At 43.7% G+C, this 20,096-nt stretch overlaps 1 protein-coding gene across 8 annotated transcripts in view; it reads right to left on the bottom strand.

Annotated features, from left to right (window-relative positions):
- VPS54 (VPS54 subunit of GARP complex) overlaps nucleotides 1-20,096 on the bottom strand; it is a 294,894-nt gene that overhangs the window by 122,099 nt on the left and 152,699 nt on the right. For all 8 annotated transcript variants that reach the window (XM_029593654.1, XM_029593653.1, XM_029593655.1 and 5 more), the window contains 2 exons: nucleotides 18,899-18,954; nucleotides 13,682-13,778 (listed from right to left, as the gene is read on the bottom strand). In XM_029593654.1, the coding sequence (XP_029449514.1) occupies nucleotides 13,682-13,778; nucleotides 18,899-18,954 (153 nt within the window). The remainder of the gene's footprint in view (nucleotides 1-13,681; nucleotides 13,779-18,898; nucleotides 18,955-20,096) is intronic.

Raw genomic sequence — 20,096 nt, 5'->3', positions numbered from 1 at the left:
TTGTATTTTATGTTTTCAGCATTTGTTTAATTTGTATTGTGTTAATTTTTGTTTTAAAATTATGAATGTTGTTTTTAAAATTATGAATGTTATTTTTGTAAACCATTGTGATCTTGATATGGAACAACGGTATATAAAATGTCTAAATAAATAAATAAATAAAACCCATCACCGCAGTCACAATAAAGGAAACTGCAGTTTCTGAGCTTACCGCCGCTGTTGTTGCAGCATTGAATACAAAGTTTAAAGCGATTTCGGCTCAGATTGCTAATGTGTAAACTTCAATTGCAGACTTTAATTCTCGTTTAGAATTGGTAGAAGGCCGGGTGGAACAGGTAGAGGATGACACACTGGCCCTGACAATTAAGATAACAAAACTTAAAAAACCACTGGTCGCCCGAGATGAGTAAATGGAAGACCTTGAAAATAGATCGCGATGGTCTAACCTTAGTTTTGTGGGCACAGCCGAGCATATTGCGGATGCAAAACTGCTAGAGCAATGGCTACCCACGGAGTTAGGCCTGCATGATCTGGTGGGCCGATTTCATGTGGAGTGAGTCCACCATCCAGGAAACCTGAATGTGGTTATCATAAAAATTCTAAATTATACACATAAAGTGCTTATATTACAAGCTTACCACAAGAAAAGGAAATTCACTATCAGGACCAACATGTTTTGATCTTCCAAGATTTCTTGTCCAGCATGTCGGCTCGGAGGAAGGAGTTCGCGCTGGTGTGCTCGGTGCTCATTGAACACCAAATTCGCTGCACTGCTCTACCTGGCCAAGCTCAGACTCTGGCATAATAACCAAGCTCAATCATTTGACATGGTAGAGTCAGCACAGGAATTTTTGCAGTCCTTACCGAATGTAAAATTAGTTTTCCTTGAATGAGTCTAAGGCATTCTAGAGAAGCTAAGACCCTTATAAATATCGGCAGTGCTAAAATTTGTAGTGTTAAATAGAAACTGAAAGCTAGAGCAACCCCAAGTTGTAACATGATTCGGAAGATTTTTGAATTTAAAATGGAGGATGAAATGAGCTCAGAAGGCTTTTCAGCTGATTTAGCTGCATTATCTTTTAGAGATGAACAGTGCAATTGGAGTCCGAATACCAGACCAACTATTGAGAATGGGCATCAATGTTACTGCCTCCAAGAAATTCAGGCAGAGCATTTGTTTTCCATTTTAGGCCGAAGGAGACTGTTACCCATCAAAACTTTTTTTTCTCTGCTAGCTGTGAATAACGTGTCTTTCTTTACAGGTGAATGTTTAAAGAGAATGGACCCTTGTGGAGCCTATTGAAGAGATCATTTGTTCATGTTTCAGTGGTGTTTATAAGAATTTGGGGTTGTGTGTGTGGGAAGGCACCTGAACACATCAATAGTGACCTTGATTCTCAAGCAAGAGGGTGGAGTAGTTTGGTCAGAAGGAGTCAGAGGAGATAAAGGAGGTAGTAAGGGGGGGGGGGGAAGTTAAGGGTAACAATAAGGGTGTATCGGGGAGGTGGGGTAATAGATGTGGGTTAGTGGTCGGTGAAAATATAATACTATGTCAACGAAGGGTTTTGATGCATGGTGTGAAGTAACTCGGATTGGGACAACACGGGACCCCTACATGGAGGCAGATATTACTATTTTAAAAATTTAGTGGTGACACCTCGGATGGGGACCCAAATTAAGATACTGACCTGGAATGTAGCAGGATTGGGCACCCCAGATAATAGGGTGAAAGTGCTAGCACAAATCAATAGATTCCAGGGCAATATAGTTTTTCTACAGGAGACTCGTTTATTAGACTCGGAGCACAGAAAGTTGAGGAGAAAATGGGTTTCACAGGGTTTTTTTTCCTTCAGGAACTTCAAAATGGTGTGGGGTGGCAATCTTATTGCATAAAAATATAGTTTTTACTCTGGAAAAGTGATTCAAATCCTAAAGAAAGCTTTGTATTGAATAAGGGCAATTTGTTTGGGAAGATAGTTCTGCTAGCCTCAGTATATGCCCCCAATAATTATCATTCTTTTTTTGTGAATTTGGTTGCTCATTTGGTAGAGATAGGCCCAGCTCCAATTATCATGGGAGGGGGACATTACGGCGGTTACTACCCCAAACCAAATAAGCCTGATACTTCACCTTCAATGCATATACAGCATAGTTCTCTGCTTCAACGACAGGGGAGAAGAAAAAAGGGTTCGCACTCACAAAGCGGGGAGTAGCTGGCTTGTTACGGCGGTTACTACCCCAACCAAATGTGTCTGATACTTCACTTTCGATGCATATCCAGCATGGCTCTCTGCTTCAACAGCATGGCAGAAGACTGATACATCACGCATTTCCAGCATAGCTCCCTGCTTCAACAGCAGGGGAGAAGAAAAACAACCAATAAGGACTGTATAACATAGTCTGGGTAAAACAAATAAGCATGGGTGTAGCTTGCTTATTGCGGCGGTTACTACCCCTACTACCCCTAACTAATCAAGCTAGATATTTCAATGGTGGGGGAGGAAGGTAAATAGAACCAAGAGCTAAGAGAAACAGATAAGTATGAGAGAAAAAAATGTGTGAAGCTTGCTGGGCAGACTGGATGGGCTGTTTGGTCTTCTTCTGCCGTCATTTCTATGTTTCTATATTAATTACGGAGCACATCCACAACTAGATAGAGGTGCGAAATTGGACAGTTTTAATGCTTCCCCCAATAAGGGGATTGGATTTCTGTGTACTGATATATGTGTGTGCCTGAAGTTGGAAATCAACACAGAGATTCTGGCTTAGGCCAAGCTGCAAAGGAGTCTGGGTACCTGAAAATCTGGCCATAAGAACCTCAGATTGACCCTAGCTTGGAAAGACTCTGGGAGACATCTGGACTGCATTTGGAGCTGTTCAAATATGATGGAGGGTCATGAATTCACAAAGAGCACATGGACGAGGTTACATTCTCACAGGATACTGTCTCGACTTCAGGGGCCCAGTCTAACTGGAGTGTTCTAATTCCCCCTGAGAATGAAAGACTGGCAGGACAAAGAACTAACAGAAGATTGATAGTAAGTGGGTCCCAACTAGGCCTTAATTGGATCTCAAGGTGGGAGGAAGAACAAGGTACTTAGATTTTAGTTTGTCTTATTTGGACATGAGACACTGGTACGTGATACTCCCATTCATGGATTCCTATTAGGGATTATTGTCTGTTTTACCTATAAAAAGCCAGCACTCACTGACATACAGGGAGACACGCAGGATGAGCTCTGTACAGATGGAGCTGCTACTCTCTTTTCTCCCAGAGGTACCAGGATTGCCTTTTGATATGCAATAATAAACTTAAATTTGTTTCTACTAAACGTGGTATGGTACCTCAGTGTTCACGGCGCAGCACAGTTAAGCTGATTTAAAGCTCAACAGTACCCAGTTAAAAAAGTTATAGATATTTGAAGAACTTTAAATCCAGGAGCAAAATAATATATTCATCATGACTCCAGATCAGGGATTGATTATGTGCTGATGTCATGACCTATTTTATAAAGGTGGCTTGCTCGGGAATTGGCTCATTAATTATTTCAGATCATAGTCCAGTTATATGTTCTTTCATACCTCCTAACCCATCTGGGAGGGGGCAATGTTTTGGAGGATGGCTGCTTGGTTGGTGAATGAGGTCACTATTAAGGAATTTCTTCAGGATAAATGATCCTTATATGCGACAGCCAATGCCCAACATGAATCGGATCCCATTTTATACTGGGAGATGGCAAAAGCCATCAGTGTGGGGTGAAATAATCAGTTATATAGTCTAGAGAGGTTGTGCTACGAATAAAGAGATTTTAAGTCTGGAAAGACAACTGAATAACTTTCAAAGGGCTTTTCATAACCACACAAAAAATGCTGAATGATCTTTACATAGCAGAACATGTGGTCTTTTCTCACTAAAATATACATTTTTTAGGTATAGCAATAAGCCGGGTCAAATGTTGGCAAACTTAGCTAAGGCGTAAACGGGCTCCAAATTTGTGGGAAGTGTGATGTCCCAGCAGAAGGAAATCTGCACCAATACATCAAACATAGCTGAAATTTTTAGATGTTTCTAGTCAGAGTTATACACTGCCTAGGAGGAGGATCATGTTAACTGAGCTTCATTCATGGCCTCAGTCTCATTACCAAAAGTGAAAGCTAGTGTTTTACAGAAATTAAATGCCCCTATTTCCAGTTTGGAGATCAGAGCAGAAGTGCAGGGGTTACACAATTTTAAATCTCCTGGGCTGGATGCAACCTTTTACAAATCACACACTCATATCACAGCCATGCAATCCTCTTTCTACTCTATTTAACCACATGGTCAAGCAAAATCAATTACCTAACTCTATGACTGAAGCCACCATAATAGAATTACCACAACCTGGCAAGGATTGATGCTTTCCCGCCTCATATAGACCAATTTCTCTTCTAAACCAAGACATAAAAATGTATGCAAATATTACTGCTAATCATTCAAAATTTATACTACCAGACTTGATTTCATTAGAACAGTCGGGATTTGTTTTTGGGAGGAAATCAAATGTAAATATACGTCAACTTCTGTTGGCCATGGAATCATGTATTCATTTCCAGACCTCTGAACCTTTAATTGTTAGCTTTGATGCTGAAAAGGCCTTTGATCTGTTATATATTAAATGAAAATGGTTTCATTGGCTTTATTTAGGATTCTATTAAAAATCTTTATTCTAGCCTTAAGACTAGGATAAATGTTAATGGTATATATTCTCCATTCTTTACTCTATCAACAGATATGAGACAAGGCTGCCCGCTCTCTCTGCTTTTATTTATTTTAATGCTACAGCCACTAATTAGAAGGTTAAAAATATGTCCATTAAAGGTGTTAAAATAGAATAGATAGCATCTAAATTACTATTATTTGCATGCGGATGACCTTAAAGAATGCTAAAACAGTCCTTTCCTATAGTATGAAACACATTAAAATGGTATGGTTCTTTTTCTGATTTAAAGTTAAACTTAAGGAAATCAGAAGCCTTAGATCTAGGAGGACACTTACAAACCAATTGGAGCTCTTTTCCCTTATCGTGAGCCAAAGATTCAATTAAGTATTTGGGAATTATTCATAAAGATCCCAAGCAATGACCCAAAAATATCATCTCCCCTCTTATGGCTGGGATCAAGCGGGGATATCCTTTCCAGTCTCGCTCTTGGGGAGAATCACGCTTGTAAAAATGTTCTTAGTATCTAAACTCCTATATATACTGCAATGGCCTCCTTTATCATGTTTAAGAAGGATCTGAATTTATTTCACAAAATGAGTAACCAATTTTTCTGGAAAGATCACAAACCTAGTTTATCTATGGGCAAAATAATGACCCCCAAGGGAAGGAAGGAGGACAGGGTTCCTCCAATGTAAAGTTATATAATATCACGTGCAATTTACTGTCAGTGGGAGAGTGGCTAGGCAATAAAGGTTAAAACACCTTGTTTAGCTTATGAGAAAAACTATGTTCATCTGCTGGAGGTAAGCTTTGTACTTCATGCCTGGAAGGAACAACAACTGCCTGAGCACATACACAACTCAGTGCTAGTGAAGACAAATCACTGGGTTTGGAAATATTTGAGGAAATCATTGGGTCTCACACGGGAGATTTCCCCATTTCTACCTTTGATGGGAAATGCAGAGTTTCCTCCAGTCACTATATACGATTTTTATAGCACATTGAACTTTAAGGGTAAAGCTTATATTACATATTTTATTGATTCGGTTTCCAACAAGGAACATTCTTTTCAACACTGTATTCTACACCGCCCAATCAAGCCTAGTGACTACCTATACTACCTGCAAATAAAAAGTTACCTAGGGAAAACAGTGTTGAGAAATAAGTCATTCTATATACTTTAGGTCCATTTCAGCGGATATCCCTCTATGGCAATGCTGTATAAATATTTACATAGGACTCCAGAGTACCATCTATTAGCTGACGTTTGGTGCAAGGACTTGAAACACTGAATTATCAGATGCTGATATAGCAACTTGTAATACAATAATTTGCATTGCTGTGTATAGTACAATTCTAAGAGAAGTATATTTTAAAATTGTTAACAGAATTGTTTACTGGCCTCTGACGACATATAAAGCAAAAATGTCAACTTCCAGCTCATGCCTTAAATGTTCAGCTCTGGATGTCACCCTTATGCATTGTCTTTGGGACTGTCAGGTTCTACAAGCTTTTTGGAATACAATCCAGGTTTATATTAACAGTGCGCTAAACATCACCTTTTCCTGGGCCTCTTCATTTTGTATTTTGAGACACCTTGAAAAAAGCGCAGTTGCTTACCTGTAACAGGTGTTCTCTTAGGACAGCAGGTTGTTAGTCCTCACATGTGGGTGACATCATCAGATGGAGCCTGGCATGGAAAACTTTTGTGTTTCTAGAAACGTTGACTGGCAGACTGATCATGCCCAGCCTGCTGCTATCTGCGCGTCCACAAGAAGTCCCCCTTCAGTTTCATAACATAGCAAAATACGAGCAAAAAATAAAACAAAACGAAGGTGAACCCAACATTGTGGGGAAGCGGGCGGGATTCCTGAGGACTAACATCCTGCTGACCTAGGAGAACACCTGTTACAGGTAAGCAACTGCGCTTTCGCCTAGGACAAGAAGGATGGTAGTCCTCACATGTGGGTGATTACAGAGCTCCAGACTGTCTGTCCCCTGTGATCAGAGGGACCTATAGTAGCCGAACAAGGTGCCAACGGGCACAACACAACTGCGGCGCTGTGGGAAAAACAGGGACAGTCTGACCCCACAGAGAGCACGATGAGAACAGTTGGGTTCAAGACTGGAATAGATTGCGGAGGACAGACTGGTCAAAAGCACTGTCATGGCGACTATCCTTGTCGCAGTAATGAGCCACGAATGTGTGGAGTAAACTCCTGGTTGCGACTCTGCAGATTTCAGCAACAGGGACCACACACAGATGGGCCATTGACGCCACCATAGGCAGCACAGAGTGAGCCTTCACCCTGCTGGCCAGTTGGAGGCCTGCCTGCTTTACCAGAATGCAACACAATCCGCTAGCCAGTTGGAAAGGGTCTGCTTCCCCACTGCTGATCCCAGCCAGTTGGTGTCAAAGGACACAAAGAGCTGGTAGACTGTCTGTGCCTCACTGTACGGTCCAAGTAGAAAGCAAGCGCCCACTTGCAGTCTAGAGTGTGAAGAGCATGTTCCCTCGAGTGAGGCCGTGGGAAGGATAATTGACTGGTTGATGTGGAAAGCAGTCACCACCTTCAGCAGAAGTTTTGGATGCATATGCAGCACTACATGATCATGCAATAATTTCATGTAGGGAGCGTACATAACCAGGGCCTGGATCTCACTGACCCTGCAAGCGGAAGTAATCGCCACCAAGAACATAACTTTCCAGATGAGGAACTTCAGGTCACAGGATTTGAGAGGCTCGAACGGATGCTGCATGAGCCTCGCCAGGACAACGATGAGATCCCATGGGGTTGCTGGCGAGCAAAGCAGGGGCTTCAGTTGAACTAGGCCTCGAATGAAACGCCCAACCAGTGGTTGGACTGAGATGGGTGCCCCCGCGATACCCTGATGTTAGGTGCTGAGGTGTACTCGGACTGAGCTGGTCTGGAGGCCAGACTCGGATAGGTGCCACAGATAATCCAGCAGGCGGGGGATCGGGCAGGAGAAAGGGTCCAGTCCATGACCGCCGCACCAGGTGGAGAAACTCTTCCACTTTGAGCTGCAAGATTTCCGAGTGGAAGGTTTCCGGGATTCAATCAAGACCCTGGAAACACCATCTGAGAGCTGTAAGGGCTGGAGGATCATGCGCTCAACATCCATGCCGTGAGGGCCAGGGCCCGGAGGTTTGGATGGCACAGTGTGCCCTGTTTCTGCGATAGGAGTTGGGAGCCATCCCCAGTGGAACCGATGCACTCATGGACAGGTCATGGAGCAGAGGGAACCATACCTGCCTTGGCCAGGAGGGTGCCACTAGGATCATGGTCCCACCGCCCTCTTGCAGCTTCATCAGAGTCCTCGAGAGAAGCGGAATAGGGGGGTATGCGTACATGAGACTTTGTCCCCAGTGAAGGGAGAGCGCGTCGCAGGCCGAACGGTCCTTCCCCGGAATCAGGAAGCAGAACATGCTCACTTTGTGATTGTGGGGAGAGGCAAACAGATTCATGTCCAGCGTGACCCACCGATGGAATAGGTCAGCTGCCACTGCTGTGTTCAGAGTCTACTCGTGTGGCTGGAAGGACCAGCTGAGGTGGTCTGCCAGCGTGTTCAGGTGGCCCATAGGTACATCCCCCTGGAGAGGGCCCAATCCCAGTGCTGTATTGCTTCCTGGCAGACGGGGAAAGAGCCCATGCCGCCCTGCTTGTTGATGTACCACATTGCCATCTAGTTGTCAGTTCTGATGAGTACGCCCTTGGAGGACAGCCTGTCCTGGAAGGCCCTCAAGGGGTGCCGGATCTCCCGCAGCTCCAAAAAGTTTATTTGGCAGTGGGTCTTGGCTACAGTCCAAAGGCCATGGGTATGCAGGTCGTCCGTGTGGACCCCCCCCCACCCCTGAGGCGGCACGGGCTGGAATGGGAGCCCGAGTTCCAGATTGGACCGGGCCTTCCACCAAGTTAGGGAAAGACGGAGAGAGTCCATGACAGTCACTGGCGGTTCCAGATTCTGGGATGCCTGCCTCCACTGCGACCACAAGGCCCACTGTGAGTCCCTCATGCGGAAACAGGCCAAGGGGGTCACGTGAACCGAGGCCACCATATGGCCCAGCAGGCGGAGTAGCAGACAGGCTGGTACCTTCTTTCTGTTGTGAATGAGGATAGCCAACGAGGAGAGGGTGACCGCTCGATCCCTGGGCAGGAAAGCTTTCACTTGTGTCATATCCAACCTGGCGCCGATGAAGTCCAGCCATGGAGATGGATTGAGATGCGACTTGGGGAAGTTGATAAAGAATCCCAAGGTCTGTAAGGTTTGAACTGTCAAGGCTAGAGCATTCATGGCCCCGGACTGTGATTCACTCCGGATAAGCCAATCGTCCAGGTATGGGAAGACGTGGATCGAGCAACGCCTGAGGTAGGCAGCCACCACCGCCAAGCATTTTGTGAAGACATGTGGGGCTGAAGCCAGCCCAAAGGGCAGCACTTTGTATTGAAAATGTGCCGACCCCACCAGATAGCGGAGGTACATCCTGTGGTTGGGGACAATTGCAATAAGGGCATACGCCTCCCCCTTTAAGTTGAGGGAGCAGAGCCAGTCTCCTTTTCGGAGGAAAGGGATCAGCATGCCCAGAGAGACCATCTTGAATTTTTCTCTTATGAGAAAATGGTTTGATGCCCTGAGATTGAGAATGGGGTGCATGACACCATTCCTCTTTGGAATGAGGAAATACCTTGAGTAGAAACTGTGGCCCCACTGCTAGAGGGGAACTGGTTCTACCGCGTCCACCATTAGAAGGGCGGAGAGTTCCGATTGAAGGGTGACCTGATGGGCGGCCATACCCCACGATTGGCATAGGGGAGCGGTCTCTGGGCGCCTGCTGAAATTCAGGCAGTAGCCTTGGCAGACAATGGAGAGAACCCAATGGTCCAAAGTGATCATCTCCCAGTGGCAGGCGAAGCAAAGAAGCCTGCCGCCAACTGGGGGATCGGCCACCATGGGAACCGGCGTTTGGCTCATGCCCCCTTGCAACTAGTCAAAAGTTGGCAAAAGGGGCCTGCTGGGGGGCTGGTTGGGCCCTTGGAACTCACTGCTGCCAGCCACTGCCTCTAAGGCTGGACCGAAGCACACGACTACGGGCAGCCGGAAGGAAGTATTTCACTGACCGGTAGAAGGGCTTGCAAGAACCTGGCCTGGAGGACTTCCTGGCAGCGGAAGGGCCTTCTGAGGGGCTGGCGGAGAGTTGCTGAAAAGTATCATGCTGATCTTTCAACTGCGCCATGACCTCTTTCACCTTATCCCTAAACAGGTTGTCTCCTGTACATGGGGAGGTCTGCGAGCCTATCCTGAACCTCCGGTCGGAGGTCCGGAGCCAAGCTAGCCACCTGGTGCTAACTCCACCGGCAGCTAGGCGGGCAGTGGTTTCGAAGATGTCATAGGTAGACTTGACCTTGTGTCTACCCACCTCGAGTCCCAGCGAGGCATGGGCTGTAAGGGACTCCTGCTGTTGCTGTGGAATGTCCTCCGCAAACTCCTGGACTTGCTTCCATATTGGGTCATGTACAGCTGGCAGGCCGCAATACGGGCCACCAGCAGAGCCCCTTGGAACATTTTTCCTCCCTATGCCGTCGAGCTCCCTGTGTTCACGCCCCGGAGGGGCAGAAGCATATGTCCAGGAGCGTCTGGCTTTCTTAAGCATGGACTCCACCACCGCAGACTGGTGGGGTAAGTGTCGCCGTTCAAAGCCCATGGCCTGTTGAACCAGAGAAGTCGAATCAGCTTTCCTGTTCACCGGGGCAACCGACACCAGGTGTTCCCACATACGGAGAAGGAGCTCTTTTAAAGATGTCATAGACCGGCACCGCCATGACCTCTTTTGGAGCATTGATGAACTGGAGGACCTCCAGCATCTTATGATGGGTATCCTCCTCCGACAAGAGGTGGAAAGAAATGGCTTCTGCCATGGCCCTCATAAAGCTGGTGAAAAACAGGTCATCGGGCAGAGAGCAACGCCGCTCCACTGGAGGGGAAGGCTCTGAGAGGTGGTAGTCGGAGAACTTGGAGGATGCGTCCGAGGATTCATCGCCCTCTGAATCTGGACCCTCCTCCTCGCTAGGGTCCAGATTCAGAGGGCGAGGACCGGGAGGAATGGAAGGCCTGGGCTCCCAAGGGCATCAAAGCCGTGGGGGCACCGGTAGCATCAATGGACCCCAGGTATCAAGGGGGGGCATCAGCCATGGTATTCCGGGAGGAGCCGGCGGCAGCCCGGGAAACCACGGGTGTGGGCATCTGGCCCCCAAGACCACATCCTCCTTGGAGGACCCGGGAATCGGGATTGCTCTGGTGGAGGGCGTCAGTGGCCGAGGAGGCATCGGAGGCCTCTTGGGCACAGGTTGTGTTGGTAGGATGCCAAGAAGAATGTCCAGACACTCCAGCAGAAGTACGAACGAAGGTGGAGGCTCAAGCACCAGTATGGGGGCCAATGGTGCTGGAAGCATGACACTCTAAAGCACTTTGAGCACTGCCGATTGCACCCTGTGGTCCAACTCCACCTGAAAGTCCTGGGTAGTAAGGTCTGATGAAGGGGGGACAAGGAGTCGCTGGCACATGCTCGGAGGGATCATGAGGAGGCATGGTGCCCAGCACCGTTGCTGGTGAAGAATGCCTCAGGCTACTGGGGGCACCAGAGGATGGGGCCTCCCGGTAGCCAGTGCCGCTTCGATGGCAGTTCGGCAGCTGCCGATGCCGCTCCGGAACCATGTCGGGACAGTGACTGGTGTCTATGCTTCCTGGTTTTCCGGTGCTCGGCCCGGTCTTTCCCTGGCACTGAGGATAAAGACAACCCCGAGGTTAGGGGGAGGAGAGAGATCACACCAAGGATTGATCTCCCTCTCCTTGATCCTTAGGGGTACTGGAGAAAGGGACTGCCAGGGGAAGTGATGGAGATGGTTCCTCGTGGTCCTTAGGCATGGAGGACATCGACGCCAAAGTGGAAGGTTTTGGAGAGCCATAAAGCTTCTCCATTTTATCTAGGCGTGCAATATGCCCTTTGGGGGTCATCTGATCGCACAAACACCACCCTCGAACGTCATGCGAAACCCCCAGGCAGAGGATACACACCTCATGCAGATCCGTGATGGACATGGTCCGCAGACACTGGGGGCACCATTGAAAAAAAAAAAGAGACTGGTGCAGAGTCTATGACTGATGGGAACCTAAGGTGGGAGTCGGGAATCGACCGTGAAAAACGGACAGAGGAACCGAATGCGAAGGTGGACCAGACGCAAAAAAACCCCGAAAAATTCAGCAAAAACGCTTTCAAGGGTTTGGAGCTCCACAACCACGAGGCTACTGCACCGCAGAAAAGAAGAAATTGAAGGGGGACCTTGCATGGATGTGCGGATAGCAGTTTTCCATGCTGGGCTCCATCTGATGATGTCATCCACATGTGAGGACTACTTAAAAAGAAAATACAAAAACTCCTCATGATTAAGAGTTGCATGGTTGCAAAGCACTGCATTTTAGAGACCTGGCTGGATAAGCTAGGTCTACGTTTTTCTATATGGAAATTATCTATGCTGAACTTTTTTTTTTTTTTTTTTGGAGCATAGATCTGTGGACCCACTGTTTTAAGTCTCTTTCAGCGTTTCCGAGAAGTGTGGATGCCTTTCTTTGTTTCCCTACCTGAGGATGTTAAAGAAAAGCTTAAGGACAAATTTAAATATATTAAAATAACAACACCTGGCTATATCTTTGTTAGCTTATCACCTGCCGTATATGTCAGTGATGTCAATTAGGTCAAATATAGTCTTCGTTCGCAATTATATTGCCTCTAATAGATGATAAAGTCTATAACAGTTTGCTACCCATAGGGAAGGGTATAGGAGGGATTGGAGAAGCGGTATCTGCTGGCGAAAAGTCTGTTATAATTGTCTGGTTGAATACTCATATCATTTGTATATGGACTCTTAATGGAAGTTATTGTTAGTTACTTTTTCTTGAAAATGCAATAAAGTTATTAAAAAAAATGACCATGTATTATAAATATCGGCAAAACAAAATTAAATGAAATTAATTGCAGTTTATTTGTGAAATTTTATTTGCAGCAATTTGAAAAAAATGCAAGTGTTACCAGAGGAATACATTTTGTGGTAGCCAAACACTTACACCAAAAGAATCTATGCAGGTGAGACAGTAAATAGTACTGCAGGGTCAACTGTCTCGAAGAAATATCTTCTGGCTATATAAATAAACCCAAGAAGCAATAACAGCAAAGTGTTCCATAGACAGTAAGCCAGTGAGGGATAAAAAAGTTACACTAACATTCTGCTGAATAGCCAATAAACTTATCTGGATAACTTTAGGACCAGTATTTGTCTGACCAAACTTACAGGGTCATTCTTTAAACTGCGATGTGCCGTTATCGAGTGCGGTAGGGCCTTATCGAACACGATAAGGCTCCAACGCACGCAATACCGGCCGCATTGCGGCGGTACAATTTAAATCAGGGGAAGGGGAGGAGTGTGGGTGGGGTTATGGTCCAGCAGTGCTGCGGGCGATAGTGTTTTCCACGTTATCGCCGGCAGTATCGCGGGAAATAACACTACCTTTTCCCGCGGCGCCATGGGGGTGAAATTGTGCGGCTGAACCGCGGTGGGCGAAAACGTACTGCCACAATGCAGCCAGCTGCATACGTTCGCCTCCCTGCCCCTTTTTCCCCCACGGGCCAACATTCTGCTATATTTATAGCGGAATGATGAATCCCCGGGGTTAGTAGGCTAACTTTGTCTGGGCAGTGCTGAATATCGGCGCTGACAGGACCAAATAGAACTGTGTCCCTTGAGTTCCCCAGCCCTGCCTATCATCATCCAGGGACATTCTGCCTGCACAAAATTTAGCTGAGGAGCGGAGTAATGGAGGAGAAGGGGAGAGAGGAGAGAAATATTAAAATCTCAGGTTTTGTAGTTAAGCCGGACAAACCCTTTGAATATTGCCCTTCAAATGCTTACCTTAACTCGCTGAAGGAAGACAGTAAACTTAGAAAAAATATTCTGGAGTAGATCAAACCACTGAGGAAAATTCATCATTCGCATTTGATCTGCAAGTCTACAAAAAAAAAAAAAAAAAAGGATTTGGAAGACACCAATTCTTTTTATAAAAACTACTACAGTTACTAGACAAGAACACTTGAAGATAAAGGAATTCATATCTTGAATATAAAAAAAGAGCTCATTAAATATAAAAATTGACATTATCTAATCAGCACATGGGAACTAGAAAGCAGACCAAACAATCATGGAAATAAAAAAATAATGAAAAATAATGAAAAAAAAAAAAATGAAAAAAAATAATGAAAAATAATTTATTTTGAAATGTATCCTTTACCTCCAAAGGGTATCTAGAGCTATAAAGAAACATATGAACTGATGGATGATAAAGGACAATAAGATCATCTTGTCTTGCCTTTTTTCTCTACCTCCTGTAATACCCACTTCCTACTTGCCTTTGATTTTATCCTTTTCCCATATCCTGTGTGTTCGTGCTCCATCTCTCTCACTGAGAGGCTGCTCCACTTACCACCTTCCTAGTTAAGAAATACTGCCTTATAGTATTCCTGAGTGCATTTTCCTCTACTCTCCTATCATGATCTCAGCATGTGACCCCTGCCTTGGGGATGGCTCTTCTTGAGCTACCCAAAACTCACCTCCCACACCCCCAATCCCTTACAGACATCTAAGCTTTTCCATGTATCTCACAGCAGCAGCAAATGCTATCCAGATGAGAAAGTGAGCATGGGTTTAAGTCCCCAGAGACTGTGAACATACACTGCCTTATACCTACATTCAATTCCTGTTTCTACGAAGGTCTGCAAGACACAGGGACCGGAGGGAAGGAGGGCTCTAGGGATTGGTCCAGCATGGCAGCAGAAATCGTCTCATAGGATGGGGGCTGCCGATTCCTGCTCTAGAACTTACTTTCCATCGAAAAATGCTTGCTTCTTAAACATTACTTATAACCCTGAGGAATTTGAATGTCTTATAAAACACCTCCCTCTTTCCTCTCATCCAGAGTACACCTATTTAGGTCCTTAAGACTGGTCTCTGAAGGCTTATGTTACAGACTACACCATTTTGTTTGCCCTCATCTGAGTACCTCTACTCTACCTGCCTCTAGAACTGAGCACAGTACTCTGGATAAGGTTGCACCTATGATTTATACAGAGATATTAGCACCTCCATTTCTTTACAAGTTATACACTCTTGAATTCCTCTCATCCTCTCTACTGCTTGGCAACCCTGAGGTCATCAGATGTGATCACTTGCTAATCACTATTTTGTTCGGTGATTATCAGTAATCCCTATCCCCCTCATCATCATGTACTGCTTCCTTAGGTTCCTGTATCCCACATTATGACTAATTTTTTGAATTAAAATGTATCTGCAATACACAATTCCTCAAGCTCTCAAATCCCTTTCTTTTGCATATCCTTTGTGGAACTAACTCTGCCGTACATACACATTCCTCCCTCTCTAGCTTCTCAGAGGTATTGCTTATGAAAGCTCTGAACAGAACTGACTCCAGGGCACCCTGTTTAGTCACCATCTTATCCTTGGAGTAAACTCCATTTACTACTACCATCCATTACCTACACTGAATCAGTTTTTAATATAGTTTTTCATCTATTTAAAAGGTTTTGTATACCGTCATTCGAAAATAAATCACAATGGTTTACAGTAAAGCACAAAAACAAATAACAGTATATAAAACTACATTATTCGTCTAAAAGACCGGATACAATAAATTAAAATAAGAATCACAGGTAAACAAAACAATAATTCGAGAGTCTTGATGTTAATGACCCTTTTTTTGATCTTCCAGATAGGCTCGCTCGAAGAGCCAGGTTTTTAGGTCTTTTCTAAATTTCCATAAATCAGTTTCCAGCCTTAACTCTACAGGCATGGTATTCCAAAGGCTAGGTCCTGCAATGGAGATAACTCTCTCACGTACCAAGATCAAGTGTGCCGTATTTACTGAGGGAGTATGAAGTAAGATAAATATCTAAACTGAGACCTGCTGGTTGAACCATACTTAATGTATGTATCCAAAATTGTTCACTGATTGAGTTGGGCTTCTTTAATATCCCCTCTATTACATTCCACAACTTGATCTATAATTAACCAGCGCAGATCAGAATAAGAGCGTGTGTTATCAATGCAATGTTGCAGAACAGGAGCTTTATCCATCAGACTGCCCAACTTGTTTATGGATCTCATGGATTTAACAGTGCCAAAGGCCTTACTGAAATCTAAGTCACACCCTGATTTAATTTTCTGATCACTGACAGAAATCAATCTGATTTGTTGGACATGATCTCCCAATAGTGAATACTTGCTTCTTCAGATGCTGTAATCTACTGGATTCAAAATACTCCACAATCCTTTCTTTTAGTATTTATTTTCGCTAAGATCAGCTTAGCTGACTTACAGTTGCCAGTCTAGTCCCTGCTCACATTTTTATGAAGCTGGACTATATCTACAGGCTTAAAGAACTAATCCTATCTCCAGCGAGGGATTAAACATGGTGTCAATGATGCACCTCTATGAACTGTCTTAATATCCTATAAAAATAACTCATTTGGTACCACTGCCTCATCCACTTTCAGTTTTGCCAGTTCTATCCAGACTCTTTCTTCTGAAAATAGACTGGAGTCTATCCCTTTTCTGTTTGTTCTGGTGTCCTTTAGCTATAGTCCCCTCTTCATTCCCTTCAGTCAATGCAGAATAAAAACATTTGTTTTAGTATTTACTTTTTCTCAGTCCTCTTCCACACATACCTTCCATTCTCCACCTAGATTCAAATCCTAGCCTTATACTTTCTTCTTTCTCCAACATATTTAATAAAGATTTTACACTTTGCTTTACAGCCAGCGCTATTTTCTCATCTATTTATGCCTTGATTCTACTGCTTGTCTTCTGGGCTTTCTTCAACCTTTCTAGATATTCTTCCCTGCTCTCTTCTTTCTTTGATCTCTTCAACCTTTCAGATGCTAATCTTTTACCATTACTTTTTCAATCACCTCTTTTGAAAACCATCTTGACCTTGGCTCTTCTCTTACCTTTCCTCATTTTTTAAACATTTTATTTAAATGTTTCTTAGTCCTGCAATGGCTTCTTTTAGTTTTATCAAAGGATCCACCACCCAACTTTGCCAGGATCAACTAAAGGCTCCACCCCCCCCCCCCCCAATTCAACAAAGCTTACAGTCCTGAAGTCTATGATCCACACTTTTGTGTGGTCCAGCTCTTGACATTGCTCAGTATAAGGACTATATCAAATGATCATATATCCCAGCTGATCACCCACTGCAGCAGCAACACCACTATCACCATTTGTAAGAAGGACAACTCATCACTTGAAGGGTTTCTTCTTTTACTAGAGAAGTAACCCTTCAAGGGAGTGCATGATGTCACTTTCCTAGTTGCACTTACATCTGGATACCCTAAAATAACATCTGGCAGACTTGAGTCTCTACCAGCAGCACTTCCCTTCTTGGCTGCTAGCTTATGGATGGCTTCCAATCAATGCTTGTCTAATTTTTCTCCATGTGCTAGATATCTGGAGATCAGACCAATCTGAATGGCAGTTAATCCCTGCATTTCTGTTATCCTTCAAGAAAAGTGACATCTGTCTTCCCTTTCCTACCTACCACACCCCTTCTGAATAGAGAACATCCTACTATGACCATAGCTTTTACTGCACTGTATCTCTTTGTTTTGATAGTGCAGCCACTGTCAAGTCTCTACCATTAGGTCCTTCAGGTCTGGATTTTATTACTCATATTTTGAGAATTTATGTGCATGCCCTTCCAGATTTATTTCCTTCTTCTCCTGCCAATCATCCTTGTATCCTCCTATTTATCCACTTATATCATTTTCAGGTACATTTGTGAACGTCACCTCTTATGTACTCTGCCAACTTCTGATGCTATCCTTTACACTCAACCCTTGTTTCAACATGGTCTCTCTAAAGGTCTCACTTTGGGACACTCCCCTCAACACCAAAGATGAGAAGGAGTTGTGCAGTGGAATTTTTTTTTTTTTGGCAGGGGCAGAAGGTGGGAGGATGCTGCTCTGGCTCACCTCTCATCTTCTCAATTGCACCAAAGCCCATCTGCTACTTGCTCTCCACATCCGCAGAAGGGGCAGATGTAGTGGATCTTGAGAGCCAACTAGTCCTAAAGCTTAGCAACCTTCATCCAAAAAGATATAGGGGATAACACCATAGTTTCCAGAAACCTCTCTGAAGAACTCCCAGTATGTCTATTCACTTCTGCTCTAGAAAGAAAATAAGCCTGATTTACTAACCTTATTTTCCCCATATATACAGAATGGACGAAAAGACTTGGTAAATCAGGCCCAAAGAGGTTAACAGTTTTAAATGTCTTTTAGTTGCCACAAAAGTGATTTATCCCCAAACCTGTGAAAGTTGCTCAGCTCTCAAATGTCTGAACAACAATTTTTCTAGCTTCACAAAAATCTTCAGTAGATTTGAGAAACATGCTCAACAGTAGTAGTATTTAGCCAATAAGTTGTCTTGCTTCTAGGAAATGCCACAAAGTTTCTTCTAGTACACATTCAAAAGCAATTGAATAAGTATAATTAATGATATCAACTTTTAATAATAAACACCTGCAGTAGCAATATACTATGATATAAACATCAATACCTATGCTTTGAATAAAAGAACATGTTTCTATTGCTTATTTTCTGCTCTTTTAATTGCCTGATAAGCTGTTTTTTTAATTAAATGCTCCTCCCTGAAGTTGTGATAATCACCAGATAAAATAGCAGTATACTGTGCATCTGAGCAATCTAAACCTAGCCATCTTTTTCTTCTTACTTAGCTGTTTTTCTCATCTCTGGTGCATGAACAGAACGTTGTGAGACTACCCTGTGTTTACGAAAGTCTTCTGAATTGTTCCTTTGCAAGTTAAAACAAGTCAGTGGCTTTCTCTAGAATATGCCAACCTAAGCAGACTCTGATTTTATATGTTCCTAGAGTCCTATTCAAATTGCTTTTTTTTATTGGCTGACTCAGGATTTCCATGCATACAAAACCTCCATATATGGACAAGTGCCAGAATCATAGACTTGATCTGAGCTCTCAGGGATTAGTCTTATCACAGATGGTAGTTTCATGAAAACTCATTGAAAAAAAAATACTTACTTAACAACAACTTCTGTATCTATTTCTTCTATCTGTGTTACTGAATTAACCACACACTGCAAAATTATGAAGAAAAAAAGTGTTTAAAGATTTACTTTCTTTCAAACTTAAGTACCTTACTTATTAATATTGTTTAAAAATTAGAAAGCCCTTCAGCAGAGGAAAACAAAGGGTAGAACTAAAAAAAGTGGTAGTCATGGCACAATATCAAAATATGATTGACACAAAAGTTTTCTTTTACAAACAGATTTCAACATTAGGTCAATACAAACTCAAGGAAAGGTTTCCATTTGCACTGTCAGCCACCCTGATGAAGGCGAAGCTTTACTTTAAAATTCTGTTGGATTCCTAAAAGTATATAGTGGTTATTGAAAGTCTACATCCCCTTGAACATTTTTCATTTTGTTATGTCAATGTCTCAGACTTGTATGCATTTCAATAAGAACTTTTTTCCCATTCATCAACACACCATTCTCCACACCATTCAGGGCCAAAAAGGGTTGTATTGGGGAACAAAGCATATCTAAATATATCTAAAAAACAAAACTGAAATCCAACAACTGGATAAGTCTCCACCCATCTGAGTCAATATTAGAAGCACTGGCAGCAATTACATCTGTGAGTCTGCTGAGATAGGTCTCCACCAACTTTGCACACCTAGATTTGTCAATATTAGATCATTCTTCTTTATAAAACTGTTTAAGCTTTGCGAAATTCCTTGGGGAGTGTTGACAGACAGTAAGCCATTGCCACAGATATTTGAATGGATTGAGTTTGAGCCTCTGACTGGGCCACTCCAGGCCATTTGCCTTTTTGTTCCTCAGCCACTCCAGTGTAGATATGGCTGTTATGTGTCGGATTATTGTCATGCTGAAATGTAAACTTCTGACCCGGTTTCAGCTTTCTTGTAGAGGGGCATCAGGTTTTCCTCCAGGACTTTTTTGTAATTTTCTCCTTTCATTGTCTTTTCTATCCTGACAAATGGCCCAGTCCCTGCAGATGAGAAACATCTCCATAATTTGATGCTGCCATCATCCTGCTTCATAATAGGAATGGTGTTCTCTGGGTGATGTGTTGGGTTGGGTCTGCAACAAATGTAACATTTTGCATTCAGTTCATAAAGTTCTATTTTAGTTTTGTCAGACCATAAAACTTGTTTGCCACATGGCTACAATATCCCGAATCATCTTTTGGGATT

This window comes from Rhinatrema bivittatum, chromosome 3 (genome assembly GCF_901001135.1).
Source record: "Rhinatrema bivittatum chromosome 3, aRhiBiv1.1, whole genome shotgun sequence".
Taxonomy (NCBI): Eukaryota; Metazoa; Chordata; class Amphibia; order Gymnophiona; family Rhinatrematidae; genus Rhinatrema; species Rhinatrema bivittatum.
Note: the sequence above shows the minus strand (reverse complement) of the source record. Positions and strands in the feature narration are given on the sequence as shown.